This window comes from Protopterus annectens, chromosome 3.part0, assembly GCF_019279795.1.
Source record: "Protopterus annectens isolate FY-2018-M chromosome 3.part0, PAN1.0, whole genome shotgun sequence".
In the NCBI taxonomy this organism is placed as follows: domain Eukaryota; kingdom Metazoa; phylum Chordata; order Ceratodontiformes; family Protopteridae; genus Protopterus; species Protopterus annectens.
The window spans coordinates 1619182279-1619202702 of NC_056731.1; the positions used below are offsets into that span (position 1 = coordinate 1619182279).

The 20424-nt window shown below is 42.7% G+C and overlaps 1 protein-coding gene across 1 annotated transcript in view; it reads right to left on the reverse strand.

Moving 5' to 3' along the window:
• Positions 1 to 20424, reverse strand: part of UBR5 (ubiquitin protein ligase E3 component n-recognin 5) — a 3965620-nt gene that overhangs the window by 2870733 nt on the left and 1074463 nt on the right. Inside the window, exon 18 of the mRNA XM_044065648.1 lies at positions 1367 to 1479. Within this exon, the coding sequence (XP_043921583.1) occupies positions 1367 to 1479 (113 nt within the window). The remainder of the gene's footprint in view (positions 1 to 1366; positions 1480 to 20424) is intronic.

Below are 20424 nucleotides of genomic sequence, written 5' to 3' on the forward strand. Positions count from 1 at the left end.
CCATAATTGAGTACAATGCCCCTTTTGGGATGTACCTTACCAGACACCTGCAGCAACTGGAAAGACCCCAAAAGTACCTCACCAAGAGGATCAAAGGGCTCAAACAGATGCCATATGCTGCCCAGTTAAAGAAACTCCAGCTCTACTCACTGGCATACCGCCTGCTCAGAGGCGATCTGTGCCTGACGTATAAAGCCATGTCCAACCCGGAATTAATGGACATGCTGCACCTCAGAAAATCCAAATCCCATCGAGCTACGCGCTCGAGAGACTTGAACCTCAGCACTGAAATAAATAGGACATGCCAGAGGGACAGATTCATAACCCAGAGGCTCCCTTCACTCTGGAATAAAATCCCAGTCCAGGTTAGGCAGAGTCCCTCACTGACTCTCTTCAAGAGGAATCTTGATGAGTGGATGGGAGATCGTAGGTTTATCCCGGGTATCACTTCTGTGTCACTGTTAGACAGAGGCACAGTATACTAACCTCGAAAAAGGGCATAGCAAAATTAATTTAAAATGGGTGGCGAAAGCCAAACACACTCTGGCTAGGCTTATAAATGCCCTAGGGCAGATAGCCTAGTATGAACCTATAACATACAATACACACATTCTTTCCAGCTCTTTCCCCTACTTATGGACTCCATGCCTACTAGATAGGCCGGAGGGGGACATAATCTTCAGGAAGAAAGATGAGGTTTCACTCCAATCTACCACATACCAGAGGACTACAAAACAGGCATCAGCAGTAAAGTGGAAGGGTCTTCAAGCTTATGTGAAAACGATAAAAGCTCACTCTGTGAGAGGCACGAATGTGGTGCTCCAAGACCACATCCTTCCTGTATGATCTAGGCCTAGATATAAAATGGAGTTCAAGTGCTATCAGTTCTTTAAATACTGCATCACCACACATGAAAGCATAAGGACTAAACAGCTTCAAAACTTTGTCAGTATCAGAAACAAAAAATCACATACACACCTGGCTCTCCCAGGAAACAAATTATGAAAGAAACTCAGAGCCCCCTTACTCCAGAGTCTACACTGCTCTACAGTGTGCAGAAGCATGAGTATGTGATTAATGACTGGGGGGGGGGGGGATTGTCTGGGAGAAGCTAGTACATGACAATGGGAGGCATGCCCCACACTAGACATTACCATCAAGTCAAAATGTGCACAAGTAAAGTTCTGCACCAATGACTCCAAACAAACCCCATCAAGAATCAAAGTGCCCAGTTTCTTACTTACATAAGCAGACTCTGCAACAAATATGCAAAACTGCTTGCCTCTGTAGATGGGGAGAGGCCCCCCTTTCTGCAAACTATTGTGTATGACAAACATACTGGATTTTTCTTTAAAAAGCCACAAACCTTTCCAACAGGAACATTTTTAACATCTTCCACAAATACAACTTCTCGAAGGGACCACTGCTCTTCGTTCACTTTCTCTTCTTCTTTTGGAGCAGGAGTTGAACGTCTACGCTCTAAAAAAAAAAAAAAATATATATATATGATTTAATATTTAACAAGCTTAATCATTACTCCACGGTCTGAAGGAGCTTTTCTGTGATCCGTAAAGACAGAGTAGAGCTATCTTATACATCACACTCTCTCCACCCATTTTCTTTTTTAAATAAAGGTTTAGGAATAATGCTAAAATCACATCCAAGAGTCAAAGATGCAAACAGCTGCAGGAAGTGGACTGTGTGATGATCAAAGTAGACTGAAGCCCCCTTACATTGGCTATATAGTTTAAAGAACTGCACATTATGATAAAAGACTATGTACTGGAGTGGTGACATATACTATGCAAGCAAGCTGCTATTCACAATCTATTTCCTGTTACTGTACCACTACATGTTCTGAACTTTTATCAAACATGCTAGGGCCACAGTCCTCATGGTCCATTACACTCACCTCAAAAAACATTAAAAGAAATCCTACACTTTTTCTCTCCCCCTCCTCCAACCTCTTTACCAGGAGGGGTGGAGGAAGAAGGGAGCAGCTGTGCTCTAAATTATTTAAGAGTCTACCAATGAAACAAGCTTCTGTGTAACTAAAAATATGCACATTAAAATAAAAGAATATCAGTAAGCTGCCATCGTAAGCAATAACAGTTTAGACATAGGATCACTAATTCAAACAAACTGCATGCTACCTCTCCCAACGCCAATACACAGCATAAGCTTCTTCCATCAAGTTCACCTTTTCTTTCTATCTGGTGATAAAACTGATGCTAGACCAGTCCTCAACTATACAAAATTCCAAGAAAAGAAAACCGCTGTTGGCTCAAAGGCATGCTGAGATACAACCATATAACTCGAGCAACCTAGCCTAAATCAAGGTAGCAACCAAGTAAGGGTGGGAAAACAGTGAAGGGGCTATGCCTATTAGGAAGAGTGTGTGTGTGTGTGTGTGTGTGTGTGTGTGTGTGTGTGTGTGTGCGCTCGTACTCTGTATGAGTTTCTTAAAGACCAAGGACACAATGGAGGCATCTATGAGGGGATTAAGAATTCCTGGGGGTTTACTTCACGTGTAGAAATGGCAACCCTGCACAACATCCACTGGATGCCCAATCTCTCCACTGAGTATAAGAAGAGGACAAGGACTTTGCAACCCAAAATACCCTGAAAACTACCAGGATGCTGCTGCTGCTGTCAGTGCAATTGGTCAGATAGTCAAGAGGAGGATAAAGGGGAGAGAAAACTTATCCATGGAATCAGTTTCCAAATTCACTACCAGGAAGCCCTGTTGACATTTCAACATGCAATGAATACAGTGTGAATGTTGCACCTACCATAAGTTAGCATTCTCATAGACATATCCATCAGAAACTCAGTCTTCTGCAGAACTATCCTGTTGCTAACAACTCAAAGAATTATTCTCAGCAGATGCATTTAGATATAGCCCTTCTATTTCCCTCTTTGAATTTAATTTACTACAAGTGCGAATGGAAGAGAATTTTCAACAGGGATGCATACAACTCTCCTCAGATTTCTGTAAATAGTTCAACAGAAGTGCAGGAAGGAAGAGACTCCCACAACTAACCTAAAGAGGACCTAGTTCTAAAAGGTACATACAGAAAAAAATCACCACTGGGGACACTGTAGGTCCTGACTTCAGCCGCTACATGCTGGTATGTCTTCAAGGACTCCTTTAGGATAGGCGAACTGCATCTGTCCTATAATCTTCAGGCTTTAATCAACATTAAGACAATCCTCTGTAAAGTAGTTTATTCAGAAAGGAAGCTAAAATGTCTCACAAAAATGTTAAGAATTGGTGACCTGTACATCTTCTCCCTGACTGAAGAACTACCATTCTCAAGTAGGGTGCTAACTTACTGATAATGCCCAGTATAAAAAAAAAAATCTGCCACTTTCCAGCAGCATATAAAGCTGCAGTGAAGCTCCGACAGAAAAAAGCGTCAACCAATTTTTATGCTCGCTAAATAGCACTCTGCTGTTTAATGAGTGTTTAAAAAAAAAAAAAAAAAGGTAACATGTCTGTGTATGTAACCCTACGAGTGTGTGTGCAAGAGAATGACAAAACTTGAGTGACAGAGGCAGAGAGCGCATATGCCAACATCTTTTGACTGCAAAAGATGCCCACCACAAACACTACCTAGAAAGTAAAAAGTATGAAACTCTAATGTATGGTACTGGTCACCAATAATCATCCTCAGTGATTTACAAGTAAATAAAGAAGTTACGTACTCACCATAAAAATTCCATGTGTGTTGTTCATCTCGCCTTCACTCTTAACTGGTTAGGTTCGGAATTGATCCTCAGTTCTGACTCGGCCTTATACAAATGCTCGAGGTCTTCCACTAGCTTGTGGATGAAACCTTATCCCATCACGCCCTAGGAAAGTTCCCCAGATCTTGTTTGCTGATATAACAATAGGAACCACTAGAGCTAACTAGTACCTTATATAGCCATGAAGAAAGTCAGTGAAAGTACAGTTGTGTACACTTAGCATAAATGTAGATGTTTGAGTGCATTCACTATTGCAGTCATTACATTTGGGTTATCTGCCTGCAGGAAGCCCTCAGTCAGCCTAATTATCAAAGTCTTGGGTCCTGCGTCAGCTGCTCTCTCATCTTCCATGACGTCAGGTAGTCAGGGGTATACAGCATGCAGCCAACGCCATTACATCAGTTTTTCTTGCCCCAGATGTCAGGTGCCCCCATAATGGGAAGCAATTATATACAAGGTTACACCTCCAACAAAAAGCAAATACACTAGAAAGCTTTAAGCATAGCATGCAAGAACAGTGGTATGTAGTCAATAGAAGTCAGAGGGCTGGAGGGAGGGTAACCAGGACTGCAACAGTGAATACACTCGAACATCTACATTTATGGTAAGTGTACACAACTGTACTATGTTCTTCATGTTTCACTGTTGCAATCAATACATTTGGGTAGATTCCCAAAGCTAAGGAAGGGAGGAGGCAGTTAGACAGCATTAAGACCAGCTATACGGCCCAGCAAGACTGCAGTGGCAAAAACCAGCTCTGGATTTAGAAAAAAATTGGCAAGTGGTAATGCTTGGTGAAGGTATGTACAGAACTCCAGGTAGCAGCTTCTAGGATGTTCCTGATAAGGACACCTCTGAGAAAGGCTGTAGAGGTAGATGCAGCTCTGGTTGAATGTGGTTTTATCCCCTGTAGGGTAGGTATTCTATGATGCTTATAGCAGAAATTAATGCAATGGCCTATCCACTTAGAAATGGTTTGCTTCGAAATGGCCTTCCCTTCTGCCCCTGCAGCAAATGCAACTAGCAGCTGTTCAGATTTCCAGAGAGGCTTAGTCCTGTCCAAGTAAAATCTAAATTGTCTGTGAACGTCCAAGGAGTGCAGTATTCATTCTCCTTTGTTCTGTGGATTAGAAAAGAAGGTTGGCAAATGAATGGACTGATTAAGGGCCACACTGAATAACCACAGTGGGCATAAATGAGGGTTTGGTCCTGAGGGACACCCTGCCTGCATGAAATATGATGAAAGGCGCCACTTCCATGAGGGCCTGTAATTCAGACACCCTTCTTGCTGAAGTGATGGCTAGGAGGAAGGCTGTTTTCCAAGAAAGGACTCTGATTTTTCAGCAGACTCAGCTTTTCCAGAACAAAGTCAAGGTCCCAGGCAGGAGTAGGGGCTCACCTGGGTGGTATTAGGATTTTGGCCCCTCTGAGGATTTGCTTCAGCAGTGGATGAGAGAAAAGGGGTGGCTCTGTATTATAATGAGCTGAGATGGTGGAGGCATGAATTCTGATGGAAGAAAAGGAAAGGCCCTTGTCAAGCATCTCAGTTAAGTATTGAAGAATGAGCGTTAAATTGGGCACAGTTGGGCCCATCCCCTGTGTTTGGTTCCAGGAACAGAATCTCTTCCATTTCTCAGCATAGGATTTTCTACTACTAGGCCTCCTTGCCTCCAGAATGACATCCATCACTTGCTTACTGAGGGATGGTAAAGGAAAGGTCATGTAATTAGACAGGCTGCAAGGCTCAAGGCTTGAAGCTGTGGGTGCAGAATCTGGCCCTCCTGCTGGGACAGCAGGGCAGGGGACTGAGGCAGGTGCCATGGTTCCAGAAGTGACACACTGCGCAAGAGGGGGTACTAGTGTTGGCGTGGCTGGTGCAATAAGTATTGTCCTTGGTTTGTCCTGTTTGATCTTTAGTTGCACTTTGGACAGGAGAGGGAGATGGGGAAAGGCACAGACTAATAGGTTTTTCCAGCCGAAGGACAGGGCATCCACTTTCCAAGCTTGTCTGTGGGGAGTCCTTGTGTAGAATTTGGCCAATTGGTAGTTCTGAGGGGAGGCAAACAGGTCTATCTCTGGGCCCCCCCATTTGATTCTCAATAAGTTGAATATCTTTGGTTCTAGTTTCCATTTGTGTGGGTCCATGAGATTTCTGCTTAGGTAGTCTGCCAGTGTATTTAGCTTGCCTGGCAGGAATTGAGCTTGTAGGTGTACTTGGTAGCTCAAGGCTGTGTTCCACAGAGCCATGGCTAGTCGGCAGAGGGGGGGTATGAAAGGGTACCCCCCTGCTTGTTTATGTACCACATAACAGTGTTATCCGTCTTTACCAATAATTGTCCTGGAAAAATGTGGTCCTTGAAGGCTGTCAGAGCATTCTGTATAGCTAACATTTCTTTTTGATTGATATGCAGGGACATTCGACTCGGGTTCCATTTGTCCTGAATGCACTGCCCTGCCAGGTGAGCCTCCCATGCATAGTCTCATGCATCTGTTAGGGTTTGGGCGGCAGGGGGTAGAGTGAATGGCAGTACCTTGCTTTGGTGGCAGGCCTCTGCCCACCAAAGGAACTCTGTCTTTAAACAAGGTATGATAGGAATCATTAATTCTAGGTCTTGAGAATGTTGGCACCAAAGGCTTTTTAGATACCATTTTAGTTTCCTCATATGCAGTCTTGCATATGGAATTAGTAGAATGCAAGAGGCCATGAACCCCAGGGCTTGCAGTATTTTCCTTGCAGACAGCTGGGTCTTTATGGCCAGTGGTTTGAAGTAGCCTGTCAAATGAACTTGAGGTATTCCATCTGGGAAGTTGTATTCAAGCTTGCTCCCAGGAATACAACTTGTTGGCAGGGTACTAGATGTGATTTCGTTTCGTTTATGGTGTATCCAAGAGAAGTTAGTAATTTCTTTACAAATGCCAGATGATTTAATAGTATGTCCTGGCTTTCTGTCTGAATTAGACAATCGTCCAGGTATGAGTATATCTGAATATTTCTTTGCCTGCAAAATGCAATGACTGGTGCTAGGCACTTTGGCTTATCTACTGTGCCCATGGTATTCACAAAGGGCAATGCAGAGAACTGATAGCACATGCACCTTGTTCTGAGGCGTAGGTATCTTCTGCAAGTCCCTTACTGGGATGTGCAGGTAGGCTTCCTTTAAATACAGTGTTGCCAACGAGGCATTTTTGCCTAGCATACGAAGCAGTTGATGAAGAGTTACCATTTTGAATTTTGGGATTACCAAAAAAAAGTGTTTAGGATAGACAGGTCCAGGATAGGACGCCAGGAATTGTCTTTACTGGGTACCAGGAAAAGTCTTGAGTAGAAGTCTTGCTCCCATTCTTCTTCTGGAACAGGGTGAATAGACCTGATGCTTAGGAAAGAGAGAACTTGCTTTTGAGACTATGCCCACTGATTTGGGGGTAGGTCTGGCCAACCATTTGGGGTTAGTAAGGAGTGGAAGTGGAATCTTTATCCTTGGGAAAGTATATTTAAAACCCATTTGTCTTGGGTAATGAGTTCCCAGTTTTTTGCATGCAAGGCGATCTTTCACCCTAAAGGAACAGTCAGCTGGGCAGGGCTTGGAAGGTTAAAGTTAAGTCATTGTGACAGTTTACCATAGGGTGGAGTCTTACTACGTCCAGCCTTGAAAGTGGGAGCCCCCCACTGCTTAGGCCTGTGAGTGCCTTGGGACTGAAGCCTGAGTGTTCTGCTGGTTCTGGGTTTGGACTGAGAAGGCCTGGAAGAGGCAGGAAAGGACCAATTCTTAGAAGGCCAGTGCCTACTAAATCTGGGAGGTTGTACTTGCAGGAAATCTTTAACAGTTTACATAGATTTAGCTTTTCCCCCTATCTTTTTAAGCACTTTTGCTTTGTTGCCAGTCAGTCTTGGTTTAAGGGAGCATCCAGTAATCTAGCTTTAACATGATCGGGTAAAGATTGCGCCTTAAGCAAAGCATTGCTTCTAAGTACAGACCCAGTGAAAACAGCCCTGCAAGATGCCTCTAATGAATCAAAACCACATTGCAAAGTATGTTTTACAACTTGTTCAGCCGAATGCATTAAATCCTGTAAATCTTTATTTTCAGCAGAGTCAGGAATCCACATCATTTTCTATTTAAGCAATCCAATATATGTTGCTGATACTTTAACATATGAAACTGGCAGTTTAAGGCCCTAATTGCCAAAGTATCAGAAGTGTATACCTTCTTTCTCCATCTGTCAAAGGCCCTGGAATCTCTATCAGACGGGGTAGGGTTTTTGGCAGTAGTAGCCTTATTGTCTTTGGGCCCCTGTGAAATGGCCTCAGGATCCGCAGTAGAATTTTTAAAGAGGAACTTGTGAGTCAAAAACTCTAATACCTGTCAGGTTTCCTGGGAGCTGGGGCTAAAGACTCAGGGGCCAGGCTAGATTCTGAGAAGGTATCATCTACAATGTCCAGCACAGGAGGGATAGCTAAAGGCTTGTGTTGAGGTAGAAGTAAGAATTCCCTAAGCCTCTTTTTTGGAGTCAGAGTAATCCTGGCTTTCCCAGTGTAAATGTTCCCTAAAAGTTTCACAAAAGGAGAAATCCCCTGCAGGAGAAGCAGAGGGAATGGAGTCCACTGCATTAGAATCCTCATAGGTAGATAAGGGCAATTCCTGGTCATCAGAGAAAACAGAAATTTCAGAATCCTGATCAGAAGAATCAGAAGGAAAATCAGTTCTATGTCTTTTACAGGAAGAAGGGTGGGGTCCACTGATTAGAGTAATAAGGTCTTCAGCCATTCTTATTTGTTTTTTAGGCATAGGGGCCTGACCATGCGGTCTGGGCGTCAGTTTTTCGAGGCATGGATCGAGTTTTAGGCCTTGAAGAAGAAGATGGCATCGGTTTAATATGCATGTCAGTAGGCCTGAATACACTCTCAGAAGCCAGTGCCTGCTCAGTGGCTCTGGACCCATCCAAGGTAGAGACATCCACAGGTTCCACAGTCGAAGAAGCATCTTGTGGCATACTGGACTCCGAATGGGTCTCAGTAGAGGCCTGCGAATCTGAAGTAGCAGGTATCAGGGGCTGCGAAAGCACCTCACTGAGTACTGGCGAACTGGCGACTAGCTAAGGAGAAGTGTCATCGGTAGCTTTGGATCTAGGCTGTCTGTCTGTCTCAGTCTTTAACTTTGTGTTTTTTCTGAATGTCGGTAGACGGGTGGCTTACCGAAGCCATTTCTGGATAATTGAACAGAGTACCAAAATATTTAGATGGGAAAATGAACAGACTATGAATAGTTCGAAGTTTGAATAAGGCACAAAACCGACAGCGAGGTACGACATCGTCTGGGCCTAAGCAAGGAATACAGAACAAATGAAAATCTTTATGAGGCATTTGCTTTCCACAAGAAATATAATTGTTAACTTTTACTGACATTGGTTTAGAGCAAGAAGGTTCCCCAACACGGTACTTAGCTTAGTTGAAGACTTCGAATCTGAAACCCAAAAACGAAAATTTCAGGAGTCGACCGACCGGCACTTGTGAACTAATTCTGCTTCGGGCACCGCACGGCAAGAAAGACCGATGTAATGGTGTCGGATGCATGCTTTATACCCCTACCTGACGTCATGGATGATGAAACAGCAACCGATGCAGGGCCCAAGACTTTGATAATCAGGCCAACTGAGGGCTACCTGCAAGCAGATAACCCAAACGTAATAACTGCAACAGTGAAACATGAAGAACATCATTAGTTAGCAATTGTATCTGCTCGGTCCTCCAGGCACCCTGGCCGGGAGAAGGAGGGTGGGATGAGAAAGCAGGAGAGATGCACAGCACACATGGAACATTATGGTGAGTACATAGCTTCTTTATGTGATGTTTTCCTATCTCGCCTTCATTCTTAACTGGTTGGGACAGTGTCCCTAGCACCATCTTTCTTGAGTGGCTCAAGGGAGAATATTCTTCATAACAGTGGACCCAAATCCACTTTGTAATGAGTGATAAAGGAAGGTATGAGGCCTTGCCCATGTTGCTGCAGCACAAATGGTGTCAACTGGTAGTCTAGCCGAAAAGGCAGAAGAAGTTGCTATGGCTCTTGCAGAATGACCTTTTACTTTATAGGAAAGGTCTTTGTTCGGAGATTTGTAAGTATAAGTAATGCAATCTGACAGTCATTTCGAAAGAGTGACTTTAAATACAGAAGCACCTATTTTAAAGACTGAAAATCATACAAATAATTGGTCAGATTTTCTCAGGTCCTTTGTCCTATGAAGGTAGAAATGTAATTGTCTATGTACACCTAGTTGGTGTAACAGGTATTCTGACTTGTTGCCATAGTTGGGGAAAAAGACTGGAAGTTCTATGAATTTGTTCAAGTTAAGATTCTGAGCATACTTTGGGTAGGAAGGAAGGGTTTGTTTGTAAGGATAGTCTGTCTTTGTGGAAAAGCATGTAGGGGGGCTTTATAGATAATGATTGTAGCTCTGAAACTCTTCTAGCTGAAGTGATGGCTATCAAAAGGATCATCTTCCAAGTTAAAAACTTTAGATCACAGGATGATGCAGGTTCAAAAACAGGTAGAATCAAACGGAAAAAACAAAATTCAGGTCCCATGATGCTGGAGGGGCTTTAATGGGTGGTCTTAACAAAATAGTGTCTTTAAGAAACGCCTTGCAAAGCCTGTGGGACATGACATTCTGGCCTGATTCACCTAGACGGAAATTAGATATCGCTGCTAACTGAACTCAAATAGTAGCAGCAGCTGCACCTTCATTATATAGATTTGCTAAGAATTCCAGAATGGAAGATATTGGGGGCAGAGAAGGGATCAATACGATTATTCAAGGCCCAAGAAAAAAATCTTTTCCATTTGCTCACATATAACTTTCTCATTGAAGCCTTTTGAAACGAGATCAGGATATGCTTCACTGATGGAGAAAGGTTAGGAGCCTGGCTATGTTTCAAATCAGAGCAGCCAAGCTGTCAACTTGAGGGTTTGAAGGGAGGGGTGGAGCATTCCTGATGCATGAGTCAGTAGGTCTGGAACACGGTCCAGAATCCATGGCTCCTCCTGGAGATGAGGCCAAAGGAAAGGGAACCAGATTTGACGAGGCCAGTATGGGGCGACAAGTATCAAATTCCTTCCCAAGGAACTGGCTTTCTGAAGAACTTTTAAGGCAGAGTCAGAACCAAGGATCGGTTCCGAACTGTTATAAACTCAACCAGTTAAGAATGAAGGCGAGGTAGGACAACATTACAAACATTATACGAAGGATAGAGAACCACCAATGTGACAGAATCATAGACAGTTAACCACCATGGAGGGATTGCAAAGCCTTGCATTCTATGATTTTTGTTTTTATTCAATCATCCCAATGAGCCATATGAAGGGCAATCACAAAGTGGTGTGTGTGCTTCTATGCACGTGTGTGAGAATCAGTCTGCCTGTGCTTCTGAATGTGTGCATACACGTGTTAACATTAAATATTTACACAACTTGTATTTTGGATATAAAACATTTCCTCCAACAATTACATATGTTACAGTAAGCTTGAAATATTAGATAAACTATTTGATATGGAAGACATAAGGTATATAGTAATTAAAATACAAATACAAAGCAATTCAAGATATAGCCCATTCTCCAACTACAATAACACCCTCCAGGATATGCTGTCATTGAGGTAATAATAGACTTCCAGGGTCTAGATGCCTTTCGCTGTATTATTTCTCCAATAACACACACCCTGTTGGTCTTTATTACTTGCTTAAATTTGTTGATAAAATGTCCATCCCACTGACCCTGGCATCCAAAGTGTAAAAAGTACAGTTGTGTACACTTACCATAAATGTAGATGTTCGAGTGTATTCACTGTTGCAGTCATTACATTTGGGTAATCTGCTGGCAGGTTGCTCTCAGTCGGCCTGATTAATAAAGTCTTGGGTCCTGCGTCCCTTCTTCCATGACGTCAGGGGTATTAAACATGCAGCCGACGCCATTACATCAGTTTTTCTTGCCCCAGATGTCAGGTGCCCACTAATGGGAAGCAATTAAACATAAAAGCACAAAAATATACCTCCAACAAAAAAAGCAAATACACCAAAAAGGTTTTTAAGCATAGTAAAGGAAAGTAGAGATATAGCCAAACGAAGTTAGGGGGCTGGAGGGAGGGTAACCAGGACTGCAACAGTGAATACACTCGAACATCTACATTTATGGTAAGTGTACACAACTGTACTATGTTCTTCGTGTTTCACTGGTGCAGTCATTACATTTGGGTAGATTCCCAAAGCTATGGTTGGGAGGAGGAGTTTAGATAGCATTAAGGCCAGCTATAAGGCCCTGCAAGACTGCAGTGGCAAAGCCACCTCTGGATTTAGAGAAAATTGGCAAATGATAATGCTTGGTGAAAGTATGTATAAAACTCCAGGTAGCAGCTTCTAGGATGGCCCTGGTAGGGACGCCTCTGAGAAAGGCTGTAGAGGTAGATTCAGCCCTGGTGGAGTGAGGTCTGATCCCCTGGGGGATAGGTTTTCCATGCTGCTTACAGCAGGAATGAATGCAATGGCTTATCCATTTAGAAATGGTTTGCTTTGAAATAGCCTTCCCCTCTGCCCCTGCAGCAAAAGCTACTAACAGTTGTTCAGACTTCCTTTAAGGCTTAGTCCTGTCCAAGTAGAATCTAAGTTGTCTGTGTACATTCTAAGGAATGCAGTATCTGTTCCCCTTTATTCTGTGGATTGGGAAAGAAGGTTGGCAAATGAATGGGCTGATTAAGTGCCACACTGGATACTACCTTGGGCATGAAGGATGTATTTGTTCTGAGTGACACCCTGTCCGCATGAAAGATGATGAAAGACTCTACTGCCATAAGGGCCTGTAAATCAGATACCCTTCTAGCTGAAGTGATTGCTAAAAGGAAAGCTGCTTAACAAGAAAGAAATTTTAAGTCTGCAGTAGCAGCTGGCTCGAAAGGAGGTAGAGTGACTTTCTCCAAGACAAAGTTAAGATCCCAGGCTGGGGTTGGAGCTCTCCTGAGTGGTCTCAAATTTTTGGCCCCTCTAAGTAACTGCTTGAGCAGTGGATGAGAGAAGAGGGGAGGTTCTGTGTTATAATGAGCTGAAATGGCTGAGGCATGGATTTTAATGGAGGAAAAAGACAGGCCCTTGTGAAGCATCTCAGTTAAGTATTGTAAACTCTGAGGTAAATTGGGCTCTGCTGTGTTCATCCCTTGAGACTGGTTCCAGGCACAGAATCTTTTCCATTTTTCAGCATAGGATTTTCTAGTACTAGGCCTCCTTGCCTCTAAAATGATATCTATCACAGGTTTGCTGAGGGATGGTAAAGGAGAGATTAAGTAATTAGCCAGGCTGCAAGGTTCAGTGTTGGTAGCTGAGGGTGTAGAATCTGGTTCTTCTGCTGAGGCAGCAGGAAGGAGCCCGAGGCAGGTGCCATGGAGATAACAGTCACACACTGCGAAGGAGGGGGTACCAGTGTTGGCGCGGCCAGTCTGGAACAATCAAAATTGTCCTTGGTTTGTCCTGTTTGACTTTCAGTAGTACTTTGGAGAGCAGAGGCAGAAGAGGAGAGGCATAGACTGATAGGTTTTTCCAGCTGAAGGACAGAGCATCCACTTTCCAGGCTTGTTTGTGAGGAGTCCTTGTGCAAAATTTGTCCAATTGGTAGTTCTGGGGTGAGGCAAACAGGTCTATATCTGGGCTCCCCCATTTGCTTGTCAACATGTTGAAAATCCTTGGTTCCAGTTTCCACTCATGTGAGTCCATGAGGTTTCTGCTTAGTCCGTCTGCCAGTGTATTTAGGTTTCCTGGCAGGAATTGAGCTTGTAGGTGCACTTGGTAGCTCAAGGCTGTGTTCCACAATGCCATGGCTAGTCTGCAGAGGGGGTAATAATGTGTACCCCCCTGCTTGTTTATGTACTACATAACAGTGGTGTTGTCCGTCTTTACCATTAGTTGTAATGGAAGAATGTGGTCCTTGAAGGCTGTCAGAGCATTCTGTACAGCTAACATTTCTTTCTGATTGATATGCAGGTGCATTTGACTTGAGTTTCATTTGCCCTGAATGCACTTCCCTGCCAGGTGAGCCCCTCCATGCATAGTCTGATGCATCTGTTGTTAGGGTTTGGGCGGCAGGGGGTGGTGTGAAAGGTAGTCCCTTGTTTTGGTGGCAGGCCTCTGCCCACCAAAGGAGCTCTAGGCGTAGGCAACGTATGATAGGGATCATTGTTTCTAGGTCTTGAGAATGTTGACATCATAGGCTTTTTAGATACCACTGTAGTTTCCTCATATGCAGTCTTGCATATGGAATTAGAAGAATGCAGGAGGCCATGAACCCCAAGGCTTGCAGTATTTGTCTTGCAGATAAGCAGGGTTTACGTGGCCACTTGTTTGAAGTAAGCTGTCAAATGAAATTGCATTTCTGGTGTGAGGTAAGCTATATGGGAAGTTGTATTCAAGCTTGCTCCCAGGAATATAATTTGATGACAGGGTACCAGTTGCGATTTATTTTCGTTTATGGTGTACCCCAGACAAGTTAGTACCCTTTTTACAAAGGCCAAATGATCCAAAAGTATGTCCTGGCTTTCTGCCTGAATTAGACAATCGTCCAGGTATGGGTATATTTGAACATTACTTTGCCTGCAAAATGCAGTAACTGGAGCTAGGCACTTTGTGAATACCTTGGGCTCAGTAGATAAGCCAAAGGGCAGTGCAGAGAACTGATAGTGTGTGTAGCCTGCTTTGAAGCGTAGGCATCTTCTGCAAGATTCCCTGATTGGGATGTGCAGGTATGCTTCTTTTAAATCTAGAGTTGCCAACCAGGCATCTTTGCTAGCATAGGAAGTAACTGAAGAGTCAGCATCTTGAATTTTGGAATTTCCAAAAAGGTCTTTAGAGTAGACAGATCCAGGATAGGACGCCATGAATCGTCTTTCCTGGGTACCAGGAAAAGTCTTGAGTAGAAACCTTGTCCCTTTTCCTCTTCTGGTACCGGATGAATAGCCCCCATGCTTGAGAGAGAAAGTAAATGTTTTTGTGCCTCTGCCCACTGATTTGGGGGTTGGTCCGGCAATCCACTTGGTGTTGGCAACGTGTGGAAGTGAAATCTGTATCCCTGGGACACTATATTTAAAACCCATTTGTCCTGGGTAATGAGTTCCCAATTCTTTGCATGAAGAGCAATCTTTCTCCCCAAAGGGGCGGTCAGATGATAAGTGCTTGGAAATTTTAAAAGGAAGGCACTGAGACAGTTTACCATAGGGGGGGGAGTCTTATTATTCCCAGACTTGGAAGTGGAGGCCCCCCACTGCTTAGTTCTGCAAGTCCCTTGGGACTGAAACCTGGGGTTTTTGCTGTGTCTGGGTTTGGCTTGAGAAGACCTGGAAGGGGCAATAACATGTTGCTGATATTTTAACGTATGAAACTGTCAGTTTAAAGCCCTAACGGCAAAGGTTGCATAAGTGTAAACATTCTTACCCCATCCATCCAGCGCCCTGGAGTCTCTATCAGAAGGGGTAGGATTTTTAGCAGTAGAAGCCCTAATGTCCTTGGGCCCCTGTGAAATAGTCTCTGGATCTGCAATAGGATTTTTGAAAAGGAACTTGTGGGACTCAGGGACACTGTAGTATCTATCAAGTTTTCTGGAAGCAGGAGGCAGGAAATCAGGGGCCAAACTAGATTCCGAGAAAGTATCAACAATGTCCAGTACAGTAGGAATAGCTAAAGGCCTATGCTGATGTAGGAAAAGGAAATCCCTAAGCCTCTTTTTTGAATCAGAGTAATCCTGGCTTTCCCAGTGGAAATGCTCCCTTAGAGAATGTAAGATTTCCCCAAAAGAAAAATCCTCACGAGGGGAAGAGGGAATAGAGTCCTCTGCATGACAATCCTCATAAGTAGGTAAGGACAAATCCAGGTCATCAGAAGAGTCAGAAAAAACAGAATCCTGATCAAAAGATTCATAATCAATCTCAGTCCAAGGCCTCTTAGAAGGGGGGGTTGGCTACCCCTGATTAGAGTTATTAGATCGTCAGTCATTCTTATCATTTGTTTTTTAGGCATAGAGGCCTGAGCATGTGGCCTGGGTGGCAGTTTCTAAGACATGGATCGAGATTTAGGCCTAAGTAATGAAGGAGGCGTCGATTTAATATGCAAGTCCGTAGGGCTGAATACACCCTCAGAAGCCGGTGCCTGCACAGCGGTTCCAGACCCATCCAAGGTAGAGACATCCACGGGTTCCATAGTCCTTAGTTAAAGCATCTCGCGGCGTACCAGACTCCGAATGGGTCTCAGTAGAGGCCTGCGAATCAGAAGTAGTGGGTATCAGAGGCTGCAAAAGCACCTCACTGAGTACCGGTGAGCTGGCGTCTGGCTTAGGAGAAGCGGCGTTGGCAGTTTTGGACCTTGGCGGCCTGTCTCGGTTTTTATCTTTGTGTTTTTTCGGAATCCCGGTAGTCAGATGGCTAACGTATGACATTTCTGGATAATTAAACAGAGAACCGAAATATTTATTTTATTTTTATTTATTTTATTTTACATTTGTTGACCGGGCTAGTCCAACTGGATACATGTCCATTTTCAGTACAGACCCAGGGAGAAAACCTCCAAAATTACATAGTTAAAGCATAATGCAATAAATTGAATCTAAATTAAACAAAAAAAACAGCAATATATTAACAACAAATTGGAGAAAAACAGCTCCAATACATAGGTGCAGCCAGTTGAGAAAGAATACAAGACATTTCCATTGAGAACAAAATTTGACAATTTGTTTAGCCTAAAAACTTCTTAAATAAGCAGAATTACAACAGGATATCACCGACGGGTAGAATAAGGAGATACATAGGGCTATGTCTGTTAACAAGTTGTTAACTGAAAGCCCTCAGAGAAGGGCATAATAACAGATGAATCAGAGCTGGTAAGGAAAAAGGGAGTATAAGTATTTTATTGAAACAGAGTTTAAGTACTTTTTGTTACTAGAAAGTCACATACTTGCAGGGTGATACTGAAAAGTACAAAGGAAATTGGTAAGAGTAATAAGGACATAGAGGTGACAGGCAAGAAAGAAAAGCAGGTTAGTCAGGATTAGTACAAGAGCATAGCCACTGGGATAGAAGGAAAGTTCTTAGTTGTTTCTTAAAAAGGGGTGTTGAGGTAAGTGAAGTAAGATTAGATGGAAGTTTGTTCCAGCTGATTCCAACAAAGTTAGTAAATAGGCAGTCCCCAGATTTACTGTTGGATTTAATGGAGGCTACTAGCAACTTGCTTGCTGAACACAGTGTTGTAAGATTTTTATAAGGTTTGATAATGTTACAGAGTATGGGAGAGTTTATTGGATGATACAAGATCTTATGGGTAATTATAAGTTGCTGAAGAAGAAACTTATTGTGTAATTCCAGCCATCCTAGTTGTTTAAGGTTTTGGCAGTGATGGGTACAAAATGAAGAACCAGTAGCAAATCTAGCTATATTCGTATATGCGGGTGATAGTTTGTTCAGATTGCTTTTGGAAAGGTTAGAATAGATGGGAGAGGCGCAGAGAAGGGTGGATATAAGTTGCATTAGGGCAATAGTGGTCCTAGTTGAGGGAGTAAAGAAAGGGTTTAAGCCTGTATAGGGAGCCAAGTTTTCTATTTACAGATTTAATGGTCAAATTAATGCGTGAGGAAGTTAAGATTATTGTCAATTGTTAAACCCAAAAGTTTGGTGGTTGTGTCTGGTGCAATAATAGTTCCATTTTTGGATGCAACTATGAAATAGATAGGGGAAGACTTTTGTGTAGGAGTAAACACTAATAACTTAGTTTTGTTAGGGTTGAGAAAGAGAGACGGCGGTTGTGGAACCAATTTTCAGCTAAGGTAAAAACTTTTTGGGTATTGGTCTGCAGTTCGGTAGTGGAGTCAGCGGTACAGATTAGTGTTGAGTCATCGGCATACTGTAAGGTGGTGGTTAGGGGAAGAGAAGCACTCACACATCATTAATAAAAATGGAAAAAAGGAGAGGTCCCAAGATTGATCCTTGTCTATTCTCTAGGTAGGATTTGAACCATTTGAGTGCTTGAGTATCGTGACAGTGATTTAAGTATATCTAACCTTAACTGATGGTTAACCATGTCAAAGGCTTTGGAGAGGTCTAAGAAGAGTGCTGATTCTTATTAATACAGTCGGTGAAGATTAAGAGTGCAGTTGTGGTGCTATGAAAAGGCCTGAAACCATGTTGGCAGTCAGCTAGTGGGTGATTTTGGAGGAGATGATCAAGTAATTGCCGATGGATACATTTCCCCATAACTTTTGCTAATGGAGAGAAAAGGGCTATGGGACGGAAATTTGATAGATGTTTTGAGTTACCTCCTTTATGCAGTGGGATAATATGAGAGACTGGGATAGTACCTTCTGTAATGGTTCTGTTTATTAGAATAGAAATAGGATAGACAAGTGCTTCAGCTGCAATCTGTAAATATTGAGCAGGAATGGCATCAGCTGAAGGGAGTACATGGTTTGAGTTTACGAAGTAGGGAAAGGATAAAATATGTTGGAACTGGCTTGATCTGAAATACGGGGGATTTACAGATGAGAGAGTGGCTCATTAGTGTTAGTATGTGAAAGGGTCTTTGCTAAAGATTGCACTGTGTCAGAAAAGAATTTGTTAAAAGTGTCAGCAATTTGGTTGGGTGAATTCTGAGTAAAATTAGAAGGGGTGGGAGCTTTAGCATGTCCAGGATGGAGTGCTTATTTATGACTGACCAGAATTTTTGAGGGTTTTGATTTTGGGTTTTTTGGAATTTTACGTAGTTTTTTTTTGTCAAGGAGTATTCATTTTTTGTCAAATTTCTAAGTTGCCTACAGTTTTGACGGTCAGTTGGGTTTTTGCTAGTTCTCCATTTGTCCCATATTTTATTTCTCAGCAGTATTTTCTGCCTGGTCTCTTTTGAGAGTCAGGGAGCAGGTTTGTTTCCTAGTTCTGACCCTGCGGGAGGGGGCATAGTGGTCTAGAATTTGCAAAAATGTCTTATTAAAGTAAGAGACGGCTTTGTCAAGAGGCAAGTATTTTAGGGGTGACCAGTTATAGGCTTTGAGCTCAGCTTGGTAGCTAACTAGGTCTAGATTTTTCTTGCTACGAGTTATTCTATAGGTTAATGGGTTGGAGATAAAGGTTTTTTGCCTAGTAATAAAGGTAAGTGAGTGACCGCTAATATCATCAGGAAGTGTTTTGTAGGTAAGGGGATTACTGTTCACTAATATCCAGTCTAAGATGCTTTGTTTGTTGCTAGGTTTATGGGTTCTAGTGGAGGAGGTGATGGAAGCCACAAAGGTTTATATGAGTGGTAGGTTTAGGAAAAGTACAACAATTCCAATCAATGTTAAAATAACCTAGCAGTATGGTTTCTTGTGGGAAGGATGTAGAAAGCCAGCTAAGGGCGTTTTCAAGAGTATTGATGTTATTACCTGGGGGGATATAGGAGCAAATAATGTACAAGGCTTTATTAGGATTTATCTGGAGCTTAGAGATCAAACTTTCAGCATTGCTGGGTGAGGGAGGTTGTATATCTAGTGAGGTAACTTGTAAGTTAGATTTATACAATATTGTCACCCCACCAACTTTCTTGAACATGCGGTCTAGTCTCAGGATGTTGTAACCAGGTGGAGTTACATCATTATCCTTAGTTACAGGTTTGAGCCAAGTTTCTGTTGGACATAGGATATCAAAAGAATGTGTGTGTAGCAGGGAATGCAGTTGGGTAATTTTATTGTTTATACTCCGTATATTAAGGTGGGCTATAGAGAGTGAGTTAGGTTTAGTAGTGAGAGTATGAATTGTAGTAGGAAGGACTGATTGGGAATCTAGGATGATCCGACTTGGTCCTGGTTTATGATGCATGTCACCGTGTAGCAATAGATACAGTTGAGGATTATGCAAACATTTGGTGAGATAACAAAAAATAGGGTAAGGCTTTCTGGTTTGAAAATATTTAATGTGTATAAGTCTGTGAAAATGTGGTAGAAGGTATGAGGATGAGATTATATTACTGTGGGGTAGGGAGGTTAGAGTAGAGAGGAGTTGTTTGTCTTGGTGGGTGTTGAAAATTGGTACAGGTTAGGTGTTCATAGGAAGTAAGGATAAGGGAGACACGTAAAGTATTAAGAATTAATAAATAGAGGAATGAGTTAGGGTTTCTTGGTAAGCTGAAGATGGGCATAGTAAGTGGATGTGTAAAGATGTATCAGAGAGAAAAGGAGTATAAGGAACAAGGAATGGAAAAGGGTGGGGTGATTTGTAGAGAAAACAGTATGTAGGATCTAGTAAGTACTTAGGAGGTGGGATGTAGTAAATAATTAGGAGTAAGCAATAAGTGTGTAATGAGGTGGAGTAAGGTATTGGATGATTAGTGAAGGGGGTGTGGTTAAGGAAGTATAAGGTTGAGAGCACTGGGGGTGGGTGAGATATGAGGATAGGGTAGGGGAGCAAAGTGCGCCCGCAGGGCGAACGGAGCGGGTAGAAACAGATAAAGAAGCAGCTAGAGGGGAAATCAATCAGCAGTACTGGCTACTGAAGGAAAGACAGATAAAGCAGGAGTGGGTAGTAATAGCAAAGAGTCTAGAAAAGGTAGATTTTAGACAGCAATACATTAGACAAGGGTGAAATAAGCCCAGGTCTGGGCCTTTGGAGATATTAAGGTAAGTAGCTAGGAAA